Genomic DNA, 15,531 nt, shown 5'->3' on the forward strand with positions numbered 1-15,531 from the left:
CACTATTATTACTGATCATAAACCCCTCGTATGGTTACATTCTATTAAGGACCCTTCCTCCAGATTATGGAAATGGAGAACAAAATTGGCTGAATACGAATACGAAATACAATATAAGAAAGGGAGTTTAAATAATAATGCAGATGCTTTATCCAGAAATCCACCTATTAATCTCGCCATTCCTCTATTCGTAAATCACGAGTATGATGAACCTCCAAACGAATCATTAGTCGAACCTGTTTCTAGTAACCCTAATATTTATTGCGAAGTTATTAAGACTCCTCCACCTAATCCACATCCTCAGGAACCTGACGTAATAGTAGAAGAATATTCCAGTGACGACGACAGCAGCGAAGACGGCGACAATAAACGAAGAACAGTTATTGACCTACGCGAAGGAGATCACATATATGAAGAAGTACTCCAACTCGCAGAACCACGGGAAACAGATTTAATTCTAGTAACCGAAAGCCGCGACTGTTTATTAAGACAAAAAGACGATCACGTAATTTTTATTCAAATGGATGGAACTCCTTATGATAACGGCGCTAAAGAATATCAACAAGCAAATTTACTACCTGTATATGAGAACCTCACGTTTGAAAGAGTAAATGTACAAACAGTTAAATCAAAAACATTAATATCCATTCCTATAAGATTAAATAATCGTTCGCGCTTAGAACAACAAACGTTAAAAAATTGTATGCGTTCCCTTTTAGATGCCGTAACCGAATTACGTTTAGCCTCCTTTAGTATCAGTAAAACTGATCGTTTCGACGATATACCATGGCGATACGTGATTAGCCAAATTCAAGAATTTTTGAGAGAATTACCCATCCACATTACAGTCTGCGAAAACTTAGTTCGAATTCCCCCTGCCGAAGAACGCGAAACGCTCATTATCGAGAATCATTCCTCCGCTCACGGTGGTCATAAAGGAGTAACTAAAACTTATAACCGATTAAGACCTTATTATCATTGGAACACTATGAAAAAAGATATACAGCATCTTATTCAGAGGTGTCGTCAATGTCAGTTAAAGAAATTAACACGTGTAAAAACAAGACAACCCATGGTAATTACAGATACACCTAGGGCCGCATTCGACAAAGTAGCTCTCGATATAGTAGGTCCTCTCCCTATAACAAATTCTGGAAATCAATATATATTAACTATGCAAGATTTATTGACTAAATATTCTGTAGCCGTTCCTTTAAGAGAAGCTAATTCTTTATCCATTGCTATTGCGCTCACTAGAAATTTCATTTGCATATACGGCGCTCCTAAAGCCATCCTTACGGACCAAGGAACTAATTTTCTCTCTGGTCTCATACGAAATTTAGCTAAAATGTTTAATATACAACACTTTAAAACTACCGCCTATCATCCTCAATCTAACGGTTCTCTTGAAAGATCACATCATGTACTGACAGAATATCTTAAAATTCAGGTCCAGAAAGAGAGAGACTGGGATAGTCATATTAACATGGCAATGTTTTCTTATAACACTAGTGTTCATGAAGGAACTAAATACCCACCATTTGAATTAATCTTCGGTAGAATAGCCCGATTACCCTCCGCTCACCCACCTGTCGAAGGAAATCTAGAGACTACCTATCGAGATTATCTGACTGATTTATTTAACAGAATACATGACACACAAGAAGACGCACGCAAAAACCTCATAAACTCTAAAGAACGAAGTAAACATTATTACGATCGAAAAGTTAACGAACAAAATTTTCAAGTAGGATCACGTGTATTTTTACTAAAGGAACCTGCAAAAGGAAAATTCGCCGACCAATATACCGGACCCCATGAAATTATAGAAGTTCTACCGCAGTGCAACGTCAAATTATTAGTCAAAAATAAACCCAGAATTGTTCACGTTAACAAGTTAAAAATTGCACATGTTGAACCAGGATAAAATAACATGTATCATCTTTGTTTACAGATGTTGGCAGCGCCAACGAAACATTATTCCAGGGCCTAAAGCAGTTATCCTCTTTAACAGCTCTCCATCGTCTGTGACTACGAACTGCCCCTAAGGCCCCGGATCAACTTCAGGTGGAAACAGTTCTCCTTTTTATCAACACTGTTTTACGGATCACCTGACATCTTTTATTAATTAACTAATTAACAAATTTTCCATTTCTAATAAACCATCTTAATTTCTGCTTAAATGCAGCAACCGTACTAAATATTCCCACTTTATACGCATAAAAAAAACTTTAACAACAATAAATACTAACGCTATACTTACTAATTGCAAAATGTGCATCGGGAAGAATTTTAAATACAACCCACATCCCTTGTTAAAGCACTTTCCAGAACTATATGAAATAAAATGCCTACGAATATCTGGCTACCAAGCTGAAGAAAGTGGCAAAAGACTTTGTATTAAATGCTATAACCGCACAACCCCAAAGGGTTATAAACATATAATTGGTCATGGAGTTATAGACGGAGATATGAGCCCTGCCGACTGTCAAATCTGCAGCAGCGAAATAGCCATAGAAAAACGCTCTGTTTTACAATGTAACGATTGCTTTATCGCTTATATAGAATTCATGAACGCCTTTAAAACATACTATTCTAACAAAATCGCACTTCTAGTTCTGGACACTGCTACCCTGGACGTTCTTTACCTCTCGGTGTACGATAACGACACTGGCTTCGAAATTGAATTGAGAACCCCAACCTAATAACCAAATAATCTATTTACTAAAACAAAATCTATTTTCTAACATTTACATACTCCTATGTAACCTATATTCTAACCTTGATGAGTTATCTAGTCATAACTAAGACAATTCTATAAACGGTCTCTAGCTTAACATTTATTAACTAAATAAATCACTAATTTATAACAAAGTATAGAATAAATTATATCTTTATTATAACCTTATAAATACTTAAGTCCAAGGCAAATGCAATTCCGCGTAATTAACTAAAATTAGGAGATACAGTAAACTAGTTATACTACATTTCGTTAAACGTACAGTCTAAAACGTAATATGAAAATTATACGCAGCATTTAATCATTATTAGTGTTCAAATTTATAGAGATAATACATATATATATATTAAATGATAATATATCGTTAAAATTATATAAAATATACATTCTATATTACTACTTTTAACTCTAAGTATTTTAATACTTAATGAAGACATTGAACGAAAACATTTTGGAAAATATACTATACTTTAACTAACTTTAAAATGTCCTATCTATTAAATCCTAATACGATAAAGTGTCCTATCTATTTAATCTTATATATATAAAATGATAAAATGTCTCTTTATAGCTTCCTTCGATCTTACTACTATAATTATTCTGGCGAAACAATTACATTACGACAAATAACTAGTCTTAAGCAAATATGGCTGACAAATATCTGATTTATTTAATCTTGATCGTAGATAATAAAGTGCTCGTCCTATTTAATAAATAAAAAAAAAATAATAAAAAAAATAAAAAAAAAAAAAAAACAAAATATATATATACGATAATTAATACGATAATAATATAACAAAGTGCATTCTTAGCTTCTTACGAATCATATATATATGGATTTAAATCATAAGAATATATATATTTTAATTAATGAATCTTAATCATAAACAATAAAATGCTTCTACGGTGTTTCCTCTAATCTTACGAGTATATAAAGTACTTATGAAGGCAGTATGAAATAAAATAACGCAGTTTCTCGATAAGCATAATTTTAATAATTACGTAAAATACATACGATAATAATTATTATAAAAGAACTATTAAAAATATATACGAACATTTGCGATCGCGCGCGCGCTCTTCAAAATAACCTGAATCGATGACGCTATCAAGGCAGTTCTGAAACAATGCACAAAAATAATATAATGTCAAGCAATGAGATAAACCCAAAGCAAAACAAAGTAAAAGAAAGCTTACTTACCTAATTCTTATAGAATCCCGCTTGGCGTAAAACTTCTTCACGGTACTCCGCGTCTTCAAAATCATCGTACCCCGCGTCCTCACACCTCCTCACCGGCGCCGCGAAATCGATCATTCTCTGCACCCTTCTTTCAGCACGTAGTCTACTCATCTTCACTACGTTCTTCCACAAGCATACCCTCCACGGTGGTCCACAATCCCAGTCGTCCTCTAACAAACAAATAAAGGTTACATACATCGAATTATCAATTATATATTAACAAACCGCGTCATAAAAAAAAAAATTTAAAAGAACTTACTGAGCATCTCATCGGTGATCAGAAATCTCTCTCTGAACAATCTCTCCTCCTCGCTCCATTCCTCAAATAATTTATTCAGGGAGAAAATATCATCCCCTTCCTCCTCCAGGAAAGCCTCCCAGCGCCGTCTCTCTTCGGCTCTCACTCGCCGATCTTCGCGATCCTTCTTCATGTATTGATACACAGAAAGAATAACGTTGGGCTGAGAAAGAAAACCCTTAATTATTATATTTCCCTATCTCGATCGCCCCGTTCCAAATTATTAAGCAAATATCAAATATCATTAATATCAGAGGTAATAGCATTAATAATAAAACAGACTCATACACATTCATGAATAACTACTTACGTTCTCCTTATCAAACTCCATCACCAGAATTATCGGTAATCGCCTGATCACCACCCTCGTTTTCGAATACGGGACTTCAATTTCCATTATAAATTTTTCTTTTCTCACAACACTCTTACCACTGCAAAACTAAAGTGCGACTGTGCGATTCTTCTTCGTTGACCTGCACGTGGAAAACCATTTTCTTTTTCCTCCCATTCCCCCTCTACTCACATACACTTCTACCTATGATATGTTTACGACTTGACACGCCCTTTCTAACTTACCAAAGACGTTAAAACACAACCTTTCCCAGCGAAAAACTACACATATGGATGCAATATCAGACCCTCGCAACTTGGCGGCCTGATTCAGAGAACTAGCAAAATACGAAAGCGTCCTCGAAAAAATAATAACAAAAAGAGAGAAGAGAATTTTTATTTATCATTAAGCATCTATGTAAGTTAATATAGTATATATTCCTCGCTACGATAAGCTTCACCCTAAATAATTAACATCTACGCATTGGTTCTAACTGATCTAATTAAAGTAATTTTAATGAAATATATATATCTTAAGTATAGAACGTACATATATACCCAAGTACAATTCTTATATCTTACTCAGTTGCAAAATAAAGTTATAAGACATATAGCATATATATATAAAAAAAAAAAGGAAAAAAAATAATAATTTACATATTCATAATTTTAGAATAAAACGTGCATATAATCTATTATAATTCCATACTTTACTCGGTGACAAAAGGATACCTCATATACTATATATATATATAGATATATTTATAAAGAAAAAAAAACCCCCAAAAAGCACACAAAAAAAAATAATAATAATAAAACAATATATATATATTTACGTATAATTAGAATAAGAATATATATATATTCAATAATAATCACATATATATATATCCTACTTGATTACAAAGCTATAGGAATACAAACATACACATATAATCATAATTTTAAAGCAATATCACATACACGAACAATTAGATTAAGAATATCTATATATATATACTTCACTATGCATTATTACAGACATGTTGTCGTACTTCGCGATTCTCGTTCTCGTTAATCCGATTCACGCTCTTATTGGATTCGATTGTGGCGGACAACACCTGAATATTACTTCGGTATCGTTGCTCGATGTTGGAGAATGCAATCTTGATATACGGAAACCCAATTCGACTGACGTCTACATGCAACTCTTACAACTCTCGGACTACAATCATGCAGAAGTCATCCAGTGCAAGGTGGAAATATCACGGACAATTTACCACTGCGGAATGCACTCGCATGTCTCCATAGTCCATAACGGAAAGGCAGATTATATCCACGAAACCGGATATACAGTGTGCCGAAGGGCATTCCAAGATGGAACATTCTCTCTCGGAGATAGCAATATCATTCACGGACTAAGAGCTAATCAGACTACTTATTATAGTCTCACCTTAGCCGGACGCACTAATAACGACGGAACCTGCAAAGGCACTCAGTACTCCGACCCTTACGGAACCTGGGACAACGTCGTTGTTCAAGCCGTCGTCAAAATCTCCTTGAGGACATCGCACGTTCCCGTACAATTAAACTCCGGAAAAATAATATTAAAATCCGGAACCATTTGTCTCTTGAGCGAAGGATTTTGCATCGATTCCGAAAACGGATACTCGTATTGGAAATCCTTGCCAACATCTGCTTGCAATTTCCATCAATATGACGTTCTTTATGAGGGTTTAGCAACTAAAATTACAGATAATTCAACTAACCCTCTTTCTCCAATTATTTATAGTCTGACTACGCAGGACGTCACGTTCGCACTTACGAAGACAAAAGAACAACCCTTGTGCGGATACACTTTATTTCGCACAGAGCACCCTAAGCTCTTTATCCTAGAGACAAAGCAAGGCGATACCTTCGCCAGCCGAGGTATCATCCCCGTGGACAACCTGGATATATTCACATATATGAATTCTAAATTCGTGTATGTGGAAAAACACATCCGACAACAAATGACTTCATTATATTATAATGTTATGCAACAAAAATGCGAATTAGAAAGACAGGTAATCACCAACGCCCTGTCTTTCGCTACTCTTCAACCAGATGAATTCGCATATCGCCTTATGAAAGGACCCGGCTATATGGCAGTTACAACCGGGGAAACCACGCACATCGTCAAATGCATACCTGTAGATGTTGTAGTAAGGAAAACAAAGGAATGTTACACGGAATTACCTGTAACCACCCGCAACACTTCCTTGTTTCTCACCCCGAAATCCCGGATAATTTCTAAATATGGAAATCAAAGGGAATGCAGTTTTGAATTACCAACTATGTACCGTATCGAGGATACATGGGTTCAATTTACACCTGAACCTCAAATCAGACAGTTACCTCCGCAACAATTAAAACCAATGACGACATTAACCTGGGATTATTTGACGCCAGGAGCCCTCGCTGTCAGCGGAATATACTCCGAAGAAGATATAGAAAAACTGAGGGATCACATTATGTTCCCCGCAGAGAAACCCGCTCTTCTAAATACAATTGCAAGAGGAATTACGGGATACTCCATTAACTCCGACGCTGTCTCCATGTATAATTTATTGGACGAAGTCTCTCTCAATAAAATTGCCGAGAGTGCCGCCTCACGAGTATGGACCGGATTTATTTCATTCGGATCCGCAACTGCTGGAATCCTTGGCATTCTAATAATTATTCGCATCATAAAAGTCTTCGTCGATACAGCTATTCACGGTTATGCCTTACATTCCGCCTATGGATGGAGCATGCATTTGGCTGGAGCCATTTGGAGCTCTCTCACTCATCTACTACTTCATCTCGCACGAGGACCTGTCGATAGGACCGACAATAAAAAACCAGCCAAGGGACCACCTTCACCTTCTGCTCCTGAAGACCTCTCCAGGGAACCTACCGTAATCATTAATGGGTTTTCAAGACCAAATGATAATGCCTCATCCAACATCGAATCAGCAACTACTAATAATGTTTCTGATATTAATTCATATCAAAATTTAAGAGATCGTTTAAAAGATCTCGAACAAATTCCTTCGAATACATCGCAATTTGTTCTTAAATAAGGGGGGAGGTGTAACGTCCCGTCATTTTCGCGAAACCATATTTTTGCGCGCTACTGTTTTTCCTGCGCCAATACTTAAAATTTAAGGATAATTAATGATTTTCCTCTTTACATATAATTGTTTAGACTAAAATCAAGCATTTATATTATTAATTACTAACCATACCAAATCTAGGGTCTCCAGTTATCTAGTTCTAACTAGCCGCTACCAGGAACTAGCGATCCGACCAATCAAACGTCATCCGAGACCCCTGAGCGTATACTTCAACTAACCAGTTGTTATTATATGAAACTAACCCTTAGCAATAAGAATATATTTTAATCATGACTAACCCACCTATATATGAATATTCAATATTAATTAAACAATATAATAATATTATTTATGGAATCAGAAACATAATAACTTGTCGAACTTTACTTAACGATTTAAGACTTATAGTAATGAGTTTTAGAAGTATTTTAATCATTGACAGAATTATTATGAGGAAGGTTCCATAAATCCTTATCTTGCGATGCATTGTAACGACAAGCCTGCGACAAGCATTCGATGAATTACTAAAAGTGTTCAAACACTTAATATTTTAAGATTTCATCCGCAATTATATTTACGAAGCCTTATTTCAGTCATTAAATGATTTCGATAACGAACCCAAGATTATTAAGATTTATTGAGTAAATTATTAAATGAAGAGACTTATAAATAAGGCCCAAGTGGATATAATTAAAGAGAATATTTTATTATAGAATTAAGTCAAACGAGAACAAGAAAGTCTCGATATTACGTTATGGAATCATAATTCTATAATTTAGAAATAACTTAATCTTACCCTATTGCATTAAACTCAAGTTTTATTATAAATTATCAATCATTAAGAATTCCAATTAATAACATAAAATAAATTATATAAGAAATGATTCCATAAACGTACAAATGAATATTTGGCGAACTACAAGAAACTTTAACATGTATCTATGCGCAGACCCCTCTAAAATCAGCTCACAATCAGCAAGTAATTAAGTGCCGATCGTAGGTGACAAGCCGCTTCCGTCCGTTATCTCCCTCGCGTTATCGGATGCTAGCGTTCAAACCACAAAAGAATAATAAATTAGACACTTCTTGGAATCGTCGCTCCTCATCTCAAGCTCACCGCCTAACTTCGATATCCGGTCCAGATTATCTAAAACTCGTAAATTGATAGTTGACACCTAGAGCGTTCGCTCCTGCGGGTCACCGTATCGTGACCTCTTAGTACAATTTATTGTGACATATTCCAAGAAAACGTCTTTCTTAGAAATCCCCACCAAAAGGGAATTGCACACGACACTCAGATTTTTCTCTATTTGATGGGTATATAAACCCTTAATTCTTAACTTCATTGCGGCATACCATCATTAGCATCTCACCGTAACTCTACGGCATCTCATTATCGAGATCCCACCGTAGCTCTACAGTACATCATTTCTGTAGCCTTACGATACTCTGTATAAAGTCACGCGTTTGCCGTCAACTGCGTCGACATACCCAATTTGTTAGTCGCGCATAGAATTATAAAGTAAAAGTTAAATAAAGAACTCTTGTGCTTCAAAACTCGAATACGTTGATTTTGCCAAACATCCCGCGACCGAGGTCCTAGAGAAGGGAAAAAGGCGAACGAGCGTATTACGATCCACTGCCTGAAGTTCACAGTCTATCACAAGGTAAGTACTTATAATTACCCAGACTATTTAACACGCCAATTTTAATTCTAAGTTACTCTAGACTGACAATTCTCTTTCAATCACTACCTTCTCCTAAAACAAATAAACGAAATCCACTGTTAAGCATTGCATGCAGCTAACAGTTTCCCGTTGTCAATCAGTATTTATCAAATCAGAATCCAAATACCTTTTCATAATTATTCAAGGTATCAATATCAGAATTTAGCAACATTAACGTAGAAACAATACTCCTGGTATCACTCGGACGTCGTCCAAACCCGCATTTTACCTCTAGCCGTTGGACGTACCTTTCGTAGGTCCAGACGACTCTCTACCATTTCCCCAACTTCCCGTCGTTGTCGAGGCATCCATCGTACTTGCCCGACGACAAACCTCCCATCAACACCCTGCGTATCTCCATCGTCGACGAGGCATTCATCATACTTGCCCGAAGACAACTCCTCATTACCTTCTCTCACCTAATAAAAATCGATAACAGGAGAAAGATATCGCATAAGAATTCTTAAACAGAATTCTGGAACTAATTTCACTTTGGACGTGGTCCAATCCTCATTTTACCTATAGTTGCAACGCATACTTTTACCGTAAGCACACAAGCAACTCTCTGCCTTTTCCCCTACTTCCCGTCGTTGTCGAGGCATCCATCGTACTTGCCCGATGACAAACCTCCCATCAACACCCTGCGTATCTCCATCGTCAACGAGGCATCCATCGTACTTGCCCGAAGACATTCTCCGTATCCCCAGACCTTCCTTTTGAATTCATATTTAAAACCAAATGGATAGACGTATCAGATATTGATATCTCACTCTCTCTAGTTCCCCTTCATGTTATCTCACGATAATCCTTATCTAACTCATTATTAACCCTTCATTCTGACCATATGACTCCTTGTAGAGGCTTGATGAGCAACCCGAGAAACAGAAAAGCACGTCGGATAAAAAGGAATCATCGAGCCGGCTTGAAAACTCGCGAAACACGCGCTGCATCGACCTTACGCTGGTTTAAGCGTAAGGCATATAGAAATAAGCCGCGTGTCATATCGTGTGAAGTAGTATCATTTTCTCCCGATACATTGCGTCGCTTAAAAACCTCATCTTCCCAAACTAATACTCCACGAAGCTTAACAAACGAGCACGAAATAACGCCTATAATAAACTTACCGTCAGGCTTAGATTCATACTCTCCAGAATTAATATTATTCTCTGAATGGTGTCAGAACATACGCTATTTAAAAGAAAATTACACTGCAGATAACCATCAAGAAGAATCTCAATCTAACGATTTAATCTCTCAACTAAAAACTCAACTCCCCGAGAATTCTTTAGAAATAGATGAGTACGATAATTATCTAAATTATTGATGTATGTACACTTAATCATATGTGCATTAAATATATTATTCTCATCATTGCCTCTACCAATTAATTCAAATGCTACCCAGATCTACTGAATTAGACGTCCAAGGATTAACAAACGATGATGCAAATTCAATTATAAACATAATTATCGGGCTACTAACTGACGTTTTAGAAGGAACTATTGATATCGATCAACTCATAGTCTGCTTAGATAATCTTCATATCCCTGGTGCTCAAATAAGCGTCGAATTCACAGACGATTAAATAAATATCAAATTCATTTTATTAATTAGCCCCTGAATTATTATTATCCAGATGAATAAACAACTTCAAGGCTTAATTTGCAATACAATTTACCAATTAATACTCAATTTGATCTATGAATATTTGAATGGTAAAATAACTTTCGATCAAGTCATAACTATTTTAAACGACATCGAAGATATCGCTAATAGATTCGATACTCCCAACTAGTAACTAATACCCCACTCCTGTGACCTACAACATTCCCTAGATCCGTAACTTCGGTCCTAGCTCTCGGCGTCCCAGAGGTATAGCCGGTGTAAGCAGGTTGCCTCACAAAAATAGAGAGCGCCCGTTTTCTCACTAGCCTAGGCATAGAGAGAGAAGGAAGATCACCCAGACGTGACAATATTCAAATAAAACAAATATAAACATTTTTCCATTTTTTATTATAAATATAAATAATCGCACTAAATCGCAATTGTAATTAATTGCATACGATAATATAGTATGATTTTAAATTTATATAAATTTCTGATTGAAGGGAAATGTAGATAAATAGTAAGATTTATTCAATGATCAAGATTAGTAAGGGGATTTACGATTTTATAATATTATTCTTTGCATAAAAAAAAATCCGATTTAAAAACGAAATAAATACGCTTTTATAAAGTTATTATGTCAAATTTGTGAATTCCGTACAATAATTTTCAATATAAGATCTTAAAAAAAATTGTAGGAATATATGGAATAAAAGCATAAAAATTTCATATTCGATGATACTTTAAAATTTTCTTCGGAACGACTCTAATGATGTTCACAGTTTTATAAGCGTTGGACCGCTAACAATGCGAGTTCATACGATTAACAACGCCAAACTCATAAGTCTCGAATCTTCAAATGTATGCATGATGATGATCGAATCGACGTTACACCGTATGTTCGATCTCGATCCATGCATTGATGTATCTTTTGATCGATTGGTTAAAATTACCGAGACAGTCGATGTTAAATTTACACAATTTTCAAATATTGCGTCCAATGTAACGAGAATCCTAAAGAAGTATCAAATGTAATACGCGCTAGCGACACCTTCAATGAACATCAACTCATCGATTGTGAGCTGGCAGCTTTAATTTTTAGTCCATAATATGTAAGAAAAAAAAATATAAATAAAGAGTTTTTAAAGTCTAAATTATGATGTAATTTTTGCATGCATTTCCATTCTCCATCTTTCTCCCACCCGTAAGCAGTCTCAGCTCTCATACGTAGCTCGTTGTAAGGTCCTTGCGGGGATGACGTCATGCGGAGAAGGGGGAACGTGACGCTAGAGACTGAGAGGCTAGGGATCGCGAGACTAGGGACTGAGAGGCTAGGGATCGCGAGGCTAGGGACTGAGAGGCTAGGGATCGCGAGGCTAGGGACCGAGAGGCTAGGGACTGCGAGAAAGGTAGCGCTTAGGAGAGAAAGAGAGAGCGCGAGGTGAACGCGAGAGAAAGAGAGGGTGTGAGGCGAACGTGAAGGAGAGAGATGTTGCGGCGAGGAGAGAGAGAGAGAGAGAGAGAGAGAGAGAGAGAGAGAGAGAGAGAGAGAGAGAGAGAGAGAGAGAGAGAGAGAGATGACGCGAGGTTAGGGACTGCTAGAGAGATAGCGCTTAGTAGAGAAAGAGAGAGCGCGAGGTGAACGCGAGAGACAGAGAAAGCGAGAGGCGCATGCGAGAGATGACGCAGTGAAGGAAAAGAAGAGGAATTTTTAAAATGAATATATTAATTTAATATTAATTATTTTTAATTATGAATAAATGTGTATTATACATTTGTGTGTGTGTGTGTGTGTGTGTGTGTGTGTGTTTAAAAGAATATAAATGGATATAAATGTATATAAATGTATATAAATGTGAATATATAAATGTGAATATAAAATGGATATTAAATTTTTAAAAATATATATAAATGAATATAAAGATAAGAATATAAAGATGAAAATATAAAGATGAAAATATAAATGAATATCATAATATATAAAAATTGTCGGTGGTGGAGGTGGCTATGGTAAAGCCGACGATTGTGGATGCGAGGCGGTGAGGCGGCCGAATGCTAGGTGCTATGAGAAGCGGAGGCGACGGGGGACTCCTGCATAACAGAAAATTTTTATTAATTATTTTAATAATTTATAATTTATTTTAGAATATATTTTAAAAAAATAAGAAACTGATACTTACAATGCGTACACACCGAGCACATGTTCCGGCTAAATATCATACATAGCGGGGCACGACAAACGCTGCACAATTCTTGTTCTATTATGTTAAACATTCTCGTATAATGTTGTCGTACAACACAAATGTTTGGAAATAGTTCCACATTTCTTATAAAGCAGCTAGTGCACAGTTTAATATTATCCCAAGGTACATAAAACAAATTTAAAATGCACATTTTCAACGATGCATTTATAGTAAGCATCTCAACCGGTGCCACTGTATAGTTGTTTCGGCAAAGTCTTCACAATCATCACTATTATAATCAGAGTCTTCAAGAGGCTCTATCACTTCTTCATCATCAGATTCATTTATCACATTTACAATTCTATTATTAATTTCTTCGACTATCATTACTTCCTCGTCATTATCACTATCCTCAATCATAATAATATCTTCATCCATTTCTTTTACTCTGATCTGTGCTATACGAATACTAAAGATTTTTTGACGCGGAGACAGACTCTCTCCATAAGTTTCAACCCCCATCCCTCTCAAAATTATCGCAATTCTTCCTTAAAAAGATATTTAGGAAGATGTTTCGCTCTCGTTTACGACCGATTTTCTGCGAGGATACAAAGCAGCCGAACGTTGGCGCCGATACGTTGCATTCTTCCTTAAAAAATATTAAGAAAAATGTTTCGCTCTCGTTTTTATGGGAGATTTTCCGCGAGGATACAAAGCTGCCGAACGTCAACGCAAATAGGTAGAGGCCTATTAAATCACGTTTGACATGTTCGTCGCAGCGTCGGCTTAAAATCTTCATTCCTTTCCTAATGATAAAATGTCCATAAAATGAAAAACATAGTTTTAATGAACTCTAGAACGCTCCGTTGACGAGCAGCCGGACATCGGCGCTTCCATAATAAAATTATATTAACGAGGGTACAAAATTGTCAATCATCAGCGCTTGTTCTATACCTTTTTGGGGAAAATGTCTAAGACCCCTCATAAAAAAGTCGTAAAGATACCATCTACAAATATTGCACTCAGAAAACTCCCCGTCCTTTGTCGAAACATCCCCCTCCACCCGCGTGATGTCAGCCCCCGCGCCTACGAGATACCCCCGCCCCGCGTGACGTCATACCCCTCGCCACAGGAGAACCCCCCGCGCCCCGCATCCCCCTCAGAGGACCTGGGTTAGAACCGGCATAGTATTCCTACTTATGTATGCGTGCGCGCGAGTGCGTGCATGTGTGTGCGCGTTTGCGTGTGCGTAGCGTATGCGTAGCGTGTGCGTGCGCGCGCGCGCGCGAGAGAGAGAGAGAGAGAGAGAAATTAAGATTATTAATCTATATATTTCTTTTTTAGAATCACATCAGCAGCGAAAAAATTTTTGACGAAAACAACATCTTGAAGTCACATTTACAGGAGCTGCAACGGTAACTGGCCGCTGCTTTGATCAAGCAACAGCCTGCAGTGGTGGCTGCTGAGAATCCACAACCTGCAGAGGTGACTGCTGACAATCCTCAGCCACCACTGCAGGCTGCTGAAAATTCACAGCCTGCAGGTGAAAAGGATACGTTTCAACGTAAATATATTATAATGATAAATAATGTATATTTTTTATTTAATCGGCTCTCAATATTAATAAATAATAAATAAATAAATGTGATCTGATGTTCTAGACTCTTTTCGGACTCTAGCTCTTTTCGGACCTATATTTTTCTCGCCTATTTTTCCATTGTAAGTACGAGGTTAATTGATAATTAATCAAATGGAACTCAGTGATCTCAAACCAAGAGATACTGTTCCGAAAAATTAGAAATTAATTTTCGCGCTTGGCTCTATTGGCCGACATCTAGAACATCAGATCACATTTATTTATTTATTATTTATGATAAATAATGATAAATAATAATAAATAAAAATATACATAAGTAGTAAATAATATAACCAAAAACTTAAATTTTATATATTTTTTTACAGCAAAATACAAAACTCGGTGGGCAAGAGCTGGAAGAGGCCGAGGACGCGGACGCGGACGTGGCCGTGGACGCGAACGTGGCCGCGGAAGCAAAACTATTATTAATTATATTAATATGTAGTAGATAGCTATAAATATTAAATAAATACACACATATACATATTATATATTTTTTAATAAATAGATATATATTATAGATATAGATACGGATATATATATATATAGATATTTATATAAAAAATCTTTTAAAAAAATCTTTTTTAATTAAATTTTTTTTTCTTATTTTTCTCATTCTTATTGTCATAATTTTCATTATCCTTTCGCTTTTTATC

The 15,531-nt window shown here is 36.2% G+C and overlaps 1 protein-coding gene across 1 annotated transcript; it reads right to left on the reverse strand.

Moving 5' to 3' along the window:
• Positions 1 to 3,941: 3,941 nt before the first annotated feature.
• LOC145947654 (uncharacterized) lies at positions 3,942 to 4,675 on the reverse strand. The gene is made up of 3 exons (XM_083057438.1): positions 4,589 to 4,675; positions 4,240 to 4,441; positions 3,942 to 4,150 (listed from the first exon to the last, which is right to left on the reverse strand). The coding sequence occupies exons 1-3, from the start codon at positions 4,673 to 4,675 to the stop codon at positions 3,942 to 3,944; spliced, it is 498 nt and encodes a 165-aa protein (XP_082913564.1).
• Between the last annotated feature and the right edge of the window lie 10,856 nt (positions 4,676 to 15,531).

The sequence above is a fragment of the Prenolepis imparis genome, unplaced genomic scaffold (assembly GCF_030444845.1).
Source record: "Prenolepis imparis isolate NDT839.2.m4 unplaced genomic scaffold, iyPreImpa1.0 SCAF_114, whole genome shotgun sequence".
In the NCBI taxonomy this organism is placed as follows: Eukaryota; Metazoa; Arthropoda; class Insecta; order Hymenoptera; family Formicidae; genus Prenolepis; species Prenolepis imparis.

What these genes read in the sequence shown, in the direction of transcription:
- LOC145947654 (XM_083057438.1), bottom strand. Translation starts at nt 4,675, where the DNA reads ATGGAAATTGAAGTCCCGTATTCGAAAACGAGGGTGGTGATCAGGCGA. An exon ending in TGGAGTTTGATAAGGAGAAC is followed by an intron (nt 4,442 to 4,588) that starts GTAAGTAGTTAT and finishes TTTCTTTCTCAG; the next exon opens with CCCAACGTTATTCTTTCTGT. An exon ending in GATCACCGATGAGATGCTCA is followed by an intron (nt 4,151 to 4,239) that starts GTAAGTTCTTTT and finishes TTTGTTTGTTAG; the next exon opens with AGGACGACTGGGATTGTGGA.